This window comes from Urocampus carinirostris, chromosome 13, assembly GCF_059441175.1.
Source record: "Urocampus carinirostris isolate Australia breed hairy pipefish chromosome 13, RoL_Ucar_1.0, whole genome shotgun sequence".
Taxonomy (NCBI): Eukaryota; Metazoa; Chordata; class Actinopteri; order Syngnathiformes; family Syngnathidae; genus Urocampus; species Urocampus carinirostris.
Genome location: NC_142361.1, coordinates 21,262,736 through 21,277,401, shown reverse-complemented (window position 1 = coordinate 21,277,401; position 14,666 = coordinate 21,262,736). Strand labels below are relative to the sequence as shown.

The window sequence follows — 14,666 nt, the reverse complement described above, 5'->3', positions numbered from 1 at the left end:
AGGGTAAGACACAAAAATAAATTTCTCAAAGAGCAGGCTGTTCACAGAGTGCAGTTTCAAAGCATATCCACAAAAAGTCTGTTGGAAGGGAAAAATGTGGCCGGAAACGCTGCACAACCAAGAGAGATGACCGCAGCCTTAACAAAATTGTGAAGAAGAGCCGCTTCCAGAATTTGAGGGAGCTTCAAAGACAGTGGGCTGAAGCTGGAGTCCAGGTATCAAAAGCCACAGTTCACAGACGTGTCCGGGAAATGGGCTACAATGGCCGTATTCCCATGGTCAAGCCACTTCTGAACTCAAGACAACGGAAGAAGCGTCTGACTTGGGCTATGGAGAAGAAGCACTGGACAGTTGCAGAGTGGTCCAAAGTCCTCTTTTCAGACGAAAGCAAGTTTTGCATTTCATTTGGAAGTCAAGGCGCCAGAGTCTGGAGAAAGGCTGGAGAAGAGCAAAATCCAAGTTGCTTGAAATCCAGTGTGAAGTTCCCACAGTCAGCAATGGTTTGGGGAGCCATGTCAGCTGCTGGTGTTGGTCCACTGTGTTTCATCAAGTCCAGAGTAAATGCAACTGTGTACCAAGAGATTTTAGAGCACTACATGCTTCCATCTGCTGAAAAGCTCTATGGAGATGAGTATTTCATTTTCCAGCATGATCTGGCACCTGCCCACAGTGCCAAAACCACCAGTAACTGGTGCACTGACCATGGCATCACTGTCCTTGATTGGCCTGCTAATTCCCCTGACCTGAACCCCATGGAGAATTTGTGGGGTATAGTTAAGAAGAAGATGAAAGACACCAGACCTACAAATGCAAATGAGCTGAAGGCCGCTATCGAAGCATCCTGGGCATCAATAACACCTCAGCAATGCCACAGGCTGATTGCCTCCATGCCACGCCGGATTGATGCAGTAATCCGTGCAAAAGGATTCCCAACCAAGTACTGAGTGCATCAATGGACATTTTCAAATGTTTGATTTAGTTTTGCTGTTATAAAATGATTTTTTTTACTTGGTCTTAGGAAGTATTCTAATATTTTGAGATAGGATTTTTGAGTTTTTTTCAGCTGTAAGCCAAAATCAGCAATATTCAAATAATAAAAGGCTTGAAATAGTTCAGTTGATGTGTAATGAATCCAGAATGTATGACATTTTTGTTTTTTTAATTGCATTACAGAAAATAAAGAACTTTATCACAATATTCTAATTTTCTGAGACAGTCCAGTATAGATACGCTTAGAAACCTCTTTGGGGATCTGTTCTTCATTTGTACATCTGCGCTGGAGTTTGATCTTACAAAAAGTCACATAACACTCTCTTGGAAGGCTAACATAGAACAAATTTTCAAAGTCCATCATGAAGCACAGATTACTATAATAAAACAGTAGTCCTATATTGGGGCAGGGTTCGGTACATGGAGAGGCAGGCAGTGAGGCAACAGTATCCAGAACACCTGGCGCAGGCAAACGCAATCCAATAAACAGGTGAACAGTTCAGTGATCTATTAAGTATAAGGAGCAGAGTCGACAGACCAATACTTAGGCCTGAGTTTCATTTGTTTTATTTAATCTCCGTTACTGACGCAGAGTAATAATAACACTAGGCAAAATGTGCCTGCAGAAATCATTTCTTCACTTACACTTCAGGGAAAAACTGCATCTTACTTGTGTGCTTGTATAATCAAAGTGAGCTCTTTGTAGGGTAAACCAAATTAGCCGGGTTACATACAGTGTTTGCTATAATATTCCACCTTCAGTATCCAGAATGATTTGGATCTGAGTGCTGGCTTCCGACTTCGAGTTAGCCTCCTGGGCCACAACGGTGTACTGCAGGTCCTGGCACTCGGATCTTCGCAGCTGCTCCGAGTCATTGACGTAAAGGAGGCCCCACATTTCATCAGGGGCCTGGGTGATACTAATGGCCCCGTAGCAGGACAACTCATCAGCAGAGATGTTCTTATCGGGGACCTTGAGCTGGTATTCGATGCTGAAGCCATCAAACTGCTGGCAGTTTTTCAAGCAGACTCTACCAACCTGAAAAGGCAATCGAGAGGATTTTGTTTGTTTTTATTATTGGGATGTGACTGGCGACAGGCTACGTGCCATTTAAGAGTGATGGCTCTATAGCTGTGCCTGTTGTGTTTAGATGCTAATCTTTAAGCTTGAACTATTCTGACAAATTGCATCTATCCACCTAACTAGTACCCCAGAAGCAGTTTAAGCAATAGCAATGATCAGTCCCTCTGAATCAAACAGTACAGTCTTAGTAAATCAAAAAACTTTGATAAAGCAATTAAAGAAAGAACAATTTCATACATTCTGGATTAATTTCAAATCCACTGAAATATTGCACACCTTTCACTATTTTAATATTGCTGGATATGGCTTACAGCCTACTTATATACTTTTTCATAAATTCAAACTCGAACCAGCAACAACAACTTGATTTGAGGGACCAGGCCCAAAATAAACCCGAAGCTGCACTTCGGCGCTGTGCCTACTTTGGCGCTGAAGTGCAGCACTGAAGTGTAATAATCAAGTAAAAGTACTGTTACTTCAGAATAATATTACTCAAGTAGAAGAATTTTGGACCAAGTTCGGCCAAGATCTTACCTCTAACTGATATATATTGATAGCCTGATGGAAACATTAATTAATGTATGACGCCACACCATTGTTTAAACTTCAGGGCTTTCCCAATAGACTCTCCTCATTACATATGTAAAGAAAAAGTGACCATATCTCAAATACTTGACCTGACTGTGCAAAACCAATGTGATTTCTGACTTAAGCACATTGACGATTCACCCTAATTTAGCTGAAATAATCTAGACATCCAATTCTTAGTTGATCCTTTGCATTAAATCGGCACGACCAAACCCAAATGAGTACCTGAGCATAAATGGAAGCCTTCCGTGTAAGAGTAAAGATATGTGTGATGTTCTCAAAGCGGATGTGGACTGGTATGATGGTGACGTTAAAACGCAGCAACACGGTGCCCTCCAGCCCCGGGTAGGTGGTATCGTTGACCAGGTAATCCAGCTGCAAACTGTGATTCTCCGACACAAGCAGGTTTCTTTTCAGGATCAGTTCTACAAGGGAAAAAAAATATCATCTGGGATATCCATACATTGTAAGACCAGCAGTACGGTCAATTGGAAGGACATACGATAGTTATGGACGGTTTCCCTGACGCCGTTATGAGCAGCTTTTTTTTCACTAAAGCTGCGTTTTACGTCAAATGTTTCTCTTGTCCACGGGTCGATATTGAGCAAGGTCTCGACATACTTATTGTGACTTCGGTCCGTGGAATAGATGGAGGTCAGGTCCCTGTCAAAAACTGACAAGGAGCCGTAAGTGCCACCCTGGAAAACACAAACGGAACAGATCAGTAACTCTTTAAATATCAGTTGATGCTCACTTTTTGGGGTTTTTGTTTCCTTACTTTTGTACGATTTAGACCGATTATAACGTCTGCCGTGTCTGTTCCGTTCACGTACGGTGCGTTGTCGTCCTCGTCATTGACATAAACATCCAACGGAGTGTCCAACGTCGTGATGGCGGCCTCGGTAATGATAGTGCAAACCAGCAGGAGTCTGTAACGTTCGCTTTCTTCTCGGTCCAAAGAAGCAGTCACAACCATCTCTGAGGTGTTCTGATTTACAGCAAAGGGTGCAGGAGTTTCTGTTGGAAGGACAAATAATACACAGAAGAAGATGTGATCCTTCAATATTGGGGGCTAAGTCAGAGACCAGTCAAAACCAACACAGTGTAGGTGGAGAATCAGTTATCTGAAGAAACACAAATAACGGGACATTTTCAGAAGAATCTTCATGAAAATGCGAACCCTAGGTTGCAATGTATTACGATTCAAATAATACAGAGAACTATAAGTTTCCCAAGGAGTTGCAGTATTTTGCTTTTCCCACTACCAAAGTCTATTTTGTCTTGTTAAAAAAAAAAATAAACAAGTCCCATAATTTGCTACTTATTTTTAACTTATCAAATTTGATTTACATTTAACTTTAGTTAGACTTTTTGTCACGAAACAGAACGGGAAGCAGGAAGTTGGAACTCATTTGCGTAGACGATCTGTCACTTTAATTGAGAAAGAAAAGTTGTCCAACACACAAACGGACCAAAAACAAAACAAAGCAGGCTCAAATGCAGGCAAAACTACAGACTAGGCATTTAACGTGAATAAACAGAACTTTCAGGAATCTCTCAGAATGTTACACCGAAGTGTAACAAAATCCAACAAGCACAACAAGAATAAACAGGTATCAAACAGGCATGAATAGGTTTTCAACAAGGGTAAACAACGATCTGGCCCAGGGCAGTTCCAAAAGGCACGTTTAAATACCCATAGGAGCAATCAGGAAATGCAGGTCAGCCTGTGTCAAGGGGCGGGGCCAGCTGGGCGCCATGACAACCGTGCAGGACATGACACTTTTAGTATCAACATTTTAAACAATAGTTTTCCCATTTCCTGTTTCCTTTTCTAGACAAAACCTGTGAAAACCATTTACGGTCCATGATCATTGCTCTACTATTGATTAGTATAACTAATCAAAAATAATCACATACAAATTAAGCCTTTTTGGGCAAAACTGTTAGGATTCAGCACGCCACAAGCCTCCAAAGGGTGTCAGTGGACAATTAACTGGAGGAGACCCCCCACATCTGCTTCTAGTAAACCACACCTGACGCTCATTAACAATCCTGTCAATAATGACTGGGCCAACAGCAGAAGCTGTCAGACTGTCCCTTTCCATGTTGTTGTAGTAATCGCGCTTATTTCCCAAAACTTTGACACCTGTTTGTGCCTGACTAAAGACTTCTTGTTTAACGCCAGCTGTGAGTTGATCTGAACTGTTTTTTGTTGATCTTTTTATCACCTCCTACTATATGCGGAGCAGTTTTTGTCAAGTCCCCTTGCCTCCAAGTCCTTTGTCGACTAGGGCTGCATGTCCACACAAGGGTTAACCCTTTAAATCCTAACAAAAACTTTCATCAGGACCCAAAATGGTTTAAAACATCTGCACTAAAAATTAATTCCATCCTTAGATTCCGTACAAAACTAAAATAACGTTGTGTTTTTTATAAAAAAATGAATTTTTAGGAATAATTCATGTTACTCTACGTTCACAATCTAGATATTATACACAATAAAAAGGTGGAGGTTGATAAGGATGTAATAATGAGAAATACTGCAAGAGTAGATAGCAACTTTGCTATTTCTCACATCTAAAAAAATAAAATGAATGAATCTAATTGTTAACAGCACATTTATTATAAACGGCCTACACCGTAAGCCCTACGATTGCACAGAAAAATGCTCCTGTGCCATAATTTAGACACCAGTTCTCCAGGGTCAATTAGTGACGCACAGTCAGGGGAGGCAGGTGAGGCGTAGCCATAGTCATCATGGAAATATAAAATTGAAAATCTATTAAAGTGGCATATTTACCAAGTGTTACTTTCATTTTTATTTAACTTCTCAATTTTTGAGTTTCCTTTCTCAAAACCACTTCATTTACTAATTATATGATGAATAGTATTATTACAATTAGTTAACAGCAAGTCAATGCATCCAGCATTTTTTTTCTTGTTGCATTGCCTTTTTTCATGGTAATCTATCGACCCTTTTACTAAAAAAGAAGCTCATATACTTCATTTGTAAGTAACGGTAACACAATAAAACATTTTTTTCTATGTTACAGTGCATAAGTCGCTTTCTTGCTCTACCGATAAACATAAATAAGATGTGGGTGGGTGGATTCCTTCACCACTAGGGGCATAGGGGCACCATTTCCCATGGTGTGTTTTGGGCAAGTACAGTCTGGTGAAGCCCATCTCTCTCCAGACCAACATATGTTTCCACCCGGTCTTAATCCGGGGACCAGGCAAATTTGCTTACCACTGCACTATGGAAACACAATTAAGATTTAGGTTCATTTATTTGTAAACCTGAGTGTGCCTTACCAGACACAAACCTAACCGCACTTCACTGGGGTCAATGGAGACTAAAATAAAAAAAATGCACTACATGTGCAAGTATGGTAATGTTGTTTTTACCTGATTCCACGGTGTAAGTGATGGTGTAGTTGGGACACACGCTGAGTCTGGTGAGCCGCCTGAGCTGCATGACGGCCCCGGGAAACCTGTTCTCCATGATGTGCGGTCTGGCCGTGTCTCGGTGAGGGAAGCAAAGTTCTTTCACGTCTGTTTGCGCACACTCCGGCATAGTGGCATTAACAAAGTCCAGGATGATCCGAGGGGTGTGTCGCGTGATGCACCAGGGCCTTTTGGTGAGCTTCGGTAGCACCATAACATAAAGGGACACCTTCTTCACGGACCATGAAGGTTTATCTGATAAGAGAGAGATCTCAAATCAGTATGGGAAGAGGGTAGCCAATCTAATTTAATCGAAAAAGACATCAGAGGATAACTGACAGTGTTTTCTACATTACTGTGTCACGTTTGTATGCAACTCACATAGCGAAGCAAAATCACTCTCGTCCAATGTTTTGTTCAAGGACAGCACTCCGGTGTTGGTGTCCATGTTAAACCAGGAGCTGTAGGCGGGTCTCTTGATGGAGTTAGACCAGCAAAGGTAGAAGTGAGGTTTTTCAGACTCGCTGTCCAGCATGGCGTGGACCTGCAGGAGCCAGCTTCCTGCCGGCTGGCCCACATAAATGGTCTCCTTGTACTCATTTTGAGGGAAGTACAATCCTTTAACCCCTGGGTAAGACGACATAAATGGCTGATTAGAAGTAAAGTGTAACAAAGCATATTTGAATTCACTTAATATAATTTACAATTAAATGTGATAGACAGAGCAACTTTAGTTTGATTGCACAGACATAAGTGAGTAAAGTTCTTGAAATAAATATGGTTAAATTCTATACCAACCTACCCACCTACCTAACCACCTACCTACCTACCTACCTTTTAATGTTGATACAAAACCCCCCCCAAACTATGACAGTTTCAAAAACTTTACTTATTTTACTTACTTATTAATATACTTTTTAAGTAATTTTATTTTCTATTATTTCTCTTTTATTCCTGTTTTCTCTTTTTTTCTCTCAAAAATGTCCCAACTTTTTTAGCGAGAAGTCATTTTTTCCTTTTATTCTCTCTTTTCTCGTTTTCCCATTTTTTTTCTTGTAGTATTTTAAAGGGACAGTATGTAGTATTCAGCGCCTCTTAGTGGTAAAAAAACCCCTTCATTCTGTTAAAAAACACATTTACTTGAGTAATAAACAAAAATACATATACTATCATACCAATATTAATTTTGTATTTGTATTTCTTTTACATAGCGGAATGCATACTTAGTAGTCGGCGCTGAGTTTGTCTGGCATTTTGCTGCTACGCTGTGCTCATTTGAGACTATTTTTGTTTGTATTAGACAATACAGTGCCATCTATTGGTCAAATATTACACAATGTACCTTTAAATGCCGATTCATTTTTTTGTCTTTGTACATCCTAATCACAAAACTGTTAGAAGAAGGCAGCAGTGGATTCATAACAACTACAATATCTTTTAATTGTACACTTATATTAATATTTTAGCAGTACTTTTCCATCTGTAAGCTAGCTAGAAACCACCGTAGTTAGCCATCTAATAGATAGCGACATGGATAAATATATTTTAAAAAACAAAGATCAAAACATTTTTTACAGTCCTAAGCATTTGCTAAGCAAATTATAATAGACCTACTATGTAAACATTTTTATTTATATAAATGTCTATTCGTAAAACAAATACCGATTCATCCAGAGACTGTTTAACCAACCAGAATGCAGAACACAAAGCACAGTGCAAATTGTGAAGCAATGAGACCACAAGAAGTGTATCACGTTATAAAGCAGATAAATACGTAGATGGATGGTTAGATAGCTGAATAGATCACAATTTGTGTATGTATGTACTGTATAAACCGGAGCCATATCATATATGGCTACTGTCAAGGACACATTGACATTCTTGCATATAGAGGAGAGGATTCCCAGTACCCTCACTCAACCCAGCCCACATATCGCAACAGCTGACATCGGGAGTCATAAGTTGACCAAAGCCCCCCAATTCCAATCCCTAATGCCATGCACCAAGCAGAGAAGCAATCGGTATCAACATTGTAAGTCTTAACCAAGAATCGAACCAGCAACCTCCTAGCCTCTGGGTGGGCTCCCTACCCCCAAGGCCACCAAACTGGTTATACATATTATAAAATAAATATGGATATTGATGGTTAAATGAATACATCATTCCCCCGACCATTCATAGCTCCCCACACATTCTCCTCCATTCCTTTAGCGGAAATTGAAAGGAGGGCTCAAATGACACTTAGGCAGCTCTTTTAATGAATTTCTCATGTGGTCGATAACCATGTGGTTTCCGATCGTCCTTGTAATCACCTTGAGAAGTTTAATTACCCCCAGATCACATGATACTGAGGAGAAAGGAATCATAGCCTGCCAAAGGAAAGGGGCGGGAGGCGTGTATATGCTTGTAAAGCTAATCCATAAGGAGCTGCATCACATCAGCTATATGTTTTACAGGAAAATTGAGACGCGAGTGATCCTCTCGTAATTATATCCAGGCTATCATCCCTTTCGACGACAGTGGGCGAGCAATAAGGGAGCGCGCTAATGTAATTAGCAGACAACAAAACGAGATTTTCTATTTCTGTTGGTGCAATTCAGGCCGCAGCTCTGGTTGCAGACATTGATTTAATTTCACAGGACCTGGATGACAGGAGCCTGGATTGATGGATAAAATGTTCCCTTCTGAAAAATTGTGATTCACTTAGAGTGGCTGCAACAAAAGGGTTTCAGAGGGTAAAGGTTCTTTGCTTTTTAAAACGGCAAAACCAATTAAAATTGATAACCCCCCCAAAAATTCAGTTTCAACCAGAATATAGGCGAAATGTATGGTTGAGATCAATATTTTAACAACTACCAAAGGTTTTATTTTTCTTTTTTTTTTATATGCAAGGATCAACAATCATGAAGGGAAAGTGTGTATTATTTGACCACTAGATGTCACTGTATTTTACAGTTTTATTTTACAAACCACAAGGAAGAATACAATTAATGGAAACTCAAAGTAAGTAAGTTTTTTTTTTGCCACACTTCTTTGAAGTTTTGGGGGTACCCTTGGCAGCAAGATGACGGACAATTATGTCAGTTCCCTTTAGGGGGGAACATTTTATGTAAAATAAATGCTGTTTTCTTGAACTATGAGTATTTAGAAAAAGCATGTTTGTATGATATTTGATCTATTTTCGTCTATAACTTAAATCAATATTTTTTCTTCATTTTCCTCAGGTTGAGGTTTTTGAGGTTTTCCTTGCTCTCATGTAAGTTTTAAATCAAGGGATGGTGTAATAATAGTATGTAGTTTGCAATAATCTGTGGTCTGTGCAGCCCTTTGAGACTCCTTGTGATTAAGGCCTATACAGATAAACATGAATTGACTTGACTTGAACGTATTAAGTTTCTTTTAGCAATAGGATGCGCTAAATAACACACCATGTCCCTTTGAAATAGTTGTCTGAGTAAATTAGCTTTTTTGGAGCTTATTTACCTTTATTTTTTAGTTTTTACTGAGATTTTGCAGGGAAAATTACTTTTAAAAAGAATCTCATGGCTTCTCCTTTTCTTTCACGCATATGCCATAATAATATTAACAATAATAACAACAATAATAGTGATAGTTTTTTCACAATTTATTTTAAAATTGTTTTAAATTAATATTGTTACCTTACAATATTTAATACTTTTTCATTATTTTGTATTTATTTTACAAGAACAATCAAACCAATATTTAGAATAGGTTGAATTATTAGATATTTGATCATTTTTGACATACTTTTCCATAAAAACAAAAACAATAATATTAAGTATTGTTGTTACTTTGGTAAAAAACCTGCTATATTTAAAAAAATCATCAAATATATTTTTATCTTATTTTCTTAAACAATGAAATAATTTTTTTGATTTAGCATAAAAAAGTGAAAAGTCAACTAAGTCAAGTAAAACACAAGTAATTTAACGTCTAAAATCATGTCAGGATTTCGTTTTTCTAGAAAAATAATAAAAAAAATTGCACGATACCAGAATAATACTATAACAATACAAAAATGAAGAAAAATAATGGGAACATTTCTGTTTTTTGGGTTGAGGGGCAGCAGTTTAATGGCAGATTTCCATGGTAAGGCACTGAGTTGGGTGGTAGAAGATGGATGGGGGAAGATATTTGGCAACACTTTCTGGCAAAAAAAAATCAGAAAAACGATGTCGGTAATAATATATGGCCCAAAAAAGAAAAGGGTTGACCTTTAGTTATACAAAATATAGCCGTTAGAGGGCACTATCGTCAACCTGAAGGAGTCCCCTGCTTGTCACAGTTGAAATCCCTTTGCATAGTCTTTTAAATGAGCAGGTAAAGACTGATTTATTTATGGAAGAATATCGCTTTTCCTAATTAAAAAGAGGCAAAACAAGCCAGTGTGACTCTGCATCACAACTTGTCCGGATGTCCCAAATCCAATTTTTAACCAGGGCAGAAAAGCAAGTCGTCAGTCTTAATTTAATGGATCAAGCTTCCCTCTCAAGTGAATAACATCTGCCATCTTGAAAAACATGACGATTCATTACCTTTCCTCTTAAATGAAGCAACAGTGACATTTCAGTCCTTTGACTATTGAGGACTTTATAACCTCACCCACAGCACAACTGACAAACAGTGTTCTCATCGCAGTTGATTAGATCTGAAATAACACACAAACTACCTTGCAGAGGTGCGTGGGCAGACACTATGTGAACAAAAAACCTCTCATTCCCACTCCTGTTTACAATTTTCTACCTCTGAGTGGATGCGCAAAAAACACTCGAAAACAGCCTCAATGTCGGCAGACGCTTTCCTTGACCTTGTTGTGATGCCGGGTGGTAACAATGACCGGGGTGTGTATTTTCCCTCGTATATTATCTGCGGAAGGACAAAAGGGGACGGAAGCTCATCACGATATCTGTGAGATGCATCACAAAGCGAACGGTGCGCTCGGTCGGTCGGGGCTGCTCGGGGTGGGACGCCCTTTCTGTCGTCCTAGACAAAGACGGCAACTCAATTAGCTGGATGCACCCTCGCACTGAGAGATTTACCAGCAATGAGCTCATACGCTTGCTAAGAAATGCACCACAAACTGTGGACCATTCAGGGAAATCAAATTTGGCCAAAAGCAAACATCTCAAGCTGCTCCTGGGATGCTGCACACGTGATGCTAGCTTTCTTGGTGTTAGCACAGAGGCCCGTGTTTGTCAAGGTCAACAAGCTCTGCTCGTGTCCTTGGAAACGACTCATTGGAAACAGGACAGACCAATCAATAAGCATACTAATCAACCGTCATGCTGATCGTTTTCCACTAATGAGACGTACACTGAGCTGATGGGCAGCTAGCGGAAAATCCTCTCACGACACAATATTGACCGTATCAATTATTGGCCAAAACATAAAAATACGCTTTTTTTGTCGTTTTAAACAACTATTAGAGAGTGGTTGGCACTGCTAATCAGAAAGGATCAAGCCTCTGGAATGATTTCAATATACTATCACCATTAAGTGGCAGGAGTATCTTTGATCAGATCTTTATTCACACATCAAGGAAGCCCCCACCGAGTGTTGCTTCCAGTATCCAGCAATTGAAGTGTGTAGAAAGCCCCATATGGAAAGTAGGTAGTGAAGCAGTTTTTGAGAGTAGCAAAGATATGCATAAGTACAGACATAAGTATAGAATTCCCTTTGTCATTGTTGGGGCGGGGAGGGATGACGTTTCGTGAACGTCCGCAGAAATGTGATCCCCATGGTGACCAAAATCCTGTGATCACGTCACCTGAAAAATCGGATGCAGGGGGTGGGTTACTTCTAATTATCTTATTGTATTACCTCGATGAATAAATCATGTCATAAATGCTGAATGCTGAAATGAAATAAAAAATATGAGCAAACTTATACTTAGCATTCAAATTTTGTATACTTTAACCATTAAATGTTTGAAAATGGTGGAACAGTTGATATGGAAATGAAAAGAGACTTCAACATTGAAAACAGATTAATATTGTGTGAGAATTAATTGGGTTTGAATATAATAATCAATTTTCAGCCCTAAAAAGACAGAACCTGCATGAATAAATGTTAAAGGGTATGCCTGTACATCTAGTACAGTGCTTCTCGGTTATTTTCCGTCTTGCCCCCCCTTTGTAGAAGAAATCCTCGCCGCCACTATTTGAAAACTAAAGATCTAGTACATCATGTTTCAAGTTGGATTAAAAAAAGACATCAAACTGTATGTAGAGGTATTATTCCATTCATGGAAGTCTCTATTGATTATACCATTTCAAAGTGTTTTCTTTACTGTATGCAGGATCGTCTCACATAATTGGATCAACTTTCAACAAATAAAGATCACGATTTCCAAGCAATAAGGTGTTTGCAAGAAGTCATTTCCTGTTTTGAGGGCAGCCTAACGATATATCTGATCACCTTCCAGCCAAAGCTAATCAGGTCGTTTGCTCTGTTTACTACGCTGCATACCTTAACATAATAACCCATTACAACCATAATTTAATCCAATTACCTGAAAGAGAATAGAAGAGCACGAGAGCCGATGTACTATGTTCATCAGTCATCAACAAATCCAATAGAACATCTCCTTGGGGGTTTGATGCAAGTACAAATTAAGTTTTAAGAACTCCCAAGAGTCTGTGGGCGGGAACAGAAATCGTTCATGTGACGCAAGCTCTCAGTCATTATCCTGCAGAGAAAACATCCCTTCACGATGGCAATGATCAGGGAGTCTCGATACACTAAAATGGACAAACTAGCACAGGGGTCGGGAACCCTTTTGACTCAAAGAGCAATAACGCAAAATATTTACATTTTCTTGTTTTTCTTTTGTTTTGAGCGAGCCATACCTTACATTTTAAGACAAAATTTAACAAAACCACTAAACCTTTTCTCCAGAAAAAAAGCTTATTCTTCAACGCATTCAATCTCACTGTGTGAGGTTTAAAGTTTTGATAAAATGTACGAAAAAATAATAATACCAGAGCCCGTGTACCATACAGATATACCACTTAAACTTTGTCTCATTCCTGCAGTTACTTAAGAGTGTTAAGGCTTATTTTGACTGTCATTTTTGTTTTAAATAATGGTTTTAAGGTGTAAGCAAAGTTATTTTGTAAAAATGTCACAAAATTCTGCAAACCAGGATAGCGACGAGTTTACTTTCAGCACAGACAGCACTGGGCGAGAGACAGAATGGAGTGCTTGCATAGCTCCACCCACTGCTACTGCTCATCAATCAAATTGCACTGCGTGCTTTTGCTGGTCTTTTAATGTGTTAAATCTTTGTTCTGTGGCTTTTCATCCTGAAGTGTCTCAACAGCAAACATGGATTATTAAATGAACTTCCGGGTGGTAACATTTGTTGGCCTGGAGAGGGATGGGCGCCAACAGGCCGTACATGCCCAAGACACACCACAGGAAATGGTGCCCCAACGACCCTAGTGGTTAAGGGATAAACCCACCCAACCAACAGCAACCTGTGTGACACCATGACTGTAAATTGTAGTTAAAAATGGGCCATATTTGTAATGAAACGTATCAAGGGGGGTTCTAGCGTTGTTTCGGCTTTGCACTACAAAGGACCCCACTCATGTCAAAGATTGAATGATACAGAGGAAATTTGCAAAGTCTGAGCTTTGCTTTATATCTATATGTATCTATATGTGTATCTATATAATTTATGTAACAGTTTTTTTTACCTCTTGCAGGCACTAAATAATGCACAATGTCTCTTTAAGTTTAAGTTTTTTGCCTTTCTGCCTCCTTCATCCTTTTTCCCATCTTGAGGTCGGCCAAAATAGAGCAAATATATAAAATGTAAATAAAAAAAAAAAATATCAGATCTTAAAAAAAACATTTAGTGCCATTGTCATATTTTCCCAAGCATTAAACATTAAAAAAAATACTTTTTGTGGACTCTCTCGACTGTAACCATTTTGTAAATGGTAAATGGTCTGCATTTATATAGCGAATATAGAGAATACATATAAAATACAACACAATTTTTACCAAATTTATTTTTTGTCCTTCATGGATTATAGTAAAAAAACGAATTAATTAACTTGATTGAGAATTGTGTTTTTAAAAAAATTATTAATTCATATAAAATAATCAGATCTAAAAACAGCAAATTGTACCGTTGCCTTACTTAATTAATTCTAAAAATACATTTATCTACTTTATTTTTTTGTGTGCTCATTTTACTGTAACTATTTGTGAATAAAATAATACATAAGAAACACATTTACAATTCTTATCAATATGATTTTGAATCCTTAGGGGATATTAGTTAAGTCATAGGAATCCATTAACTTAATTTCTAAATCAAGTTTTTTTTTAAATGACGTGTGATGCTAGGTAGTATATAATTACCCCTTGGGTAAAAGCATTTTAGTATCTGACAGAGATTTTTTATAGCAGTGTTTCTTAACTGGTGGGTCGGGAATTAAAAGTCGGTCACGGACTCATTTTCAGTGGGTTGCTGGCCTTCTCCTTAGCAAAATCATGCTGAGAAGGAAAAATAGAGGGTCAA

The 14,666-nt window shown here is 38.6% G+C and overlaps 1 protein-coding gene across 1 annotated transcript in view; it reads right to left on the bottom strand.

Moving 5' to 3' along the window:
* Positions 1–14,666, bottom strand: part of ret (ret proto-oncogene receptor tyrosine kinase) — a 33,907-nt gene that overhangs the window by 9,867 nt on the left and 9,374 nt on the right. The window contains exons 2-7 of the mRNA XM_088351598.1: positions 6,494–6,739; positions 6,074–6,367; positions 3,441–3,679; positions 3,165–3,360; positions 2,888–3,087; positions 1,747–2,029 (exon numbers count right to left, since the gene is read on the bottom strand). Of these exons, the coding sequence (XP_088207724.1) occupies positions 1,747–2,029; positions 2,888–3,087; positions 3,165–3,360; positions 3,441–3,679; positions 6,074–6,367; positions 6,494–6,739 (1,458 nt within the window). The remainder of the gene's footprint in view (positions 1–1,746; positions 2,030–2,887; positions 3,088–3,164; positions 3,361–3,440; positions 3,680–6,073; positions 6,368–6,493; positions 6,740–14,666) is intronic.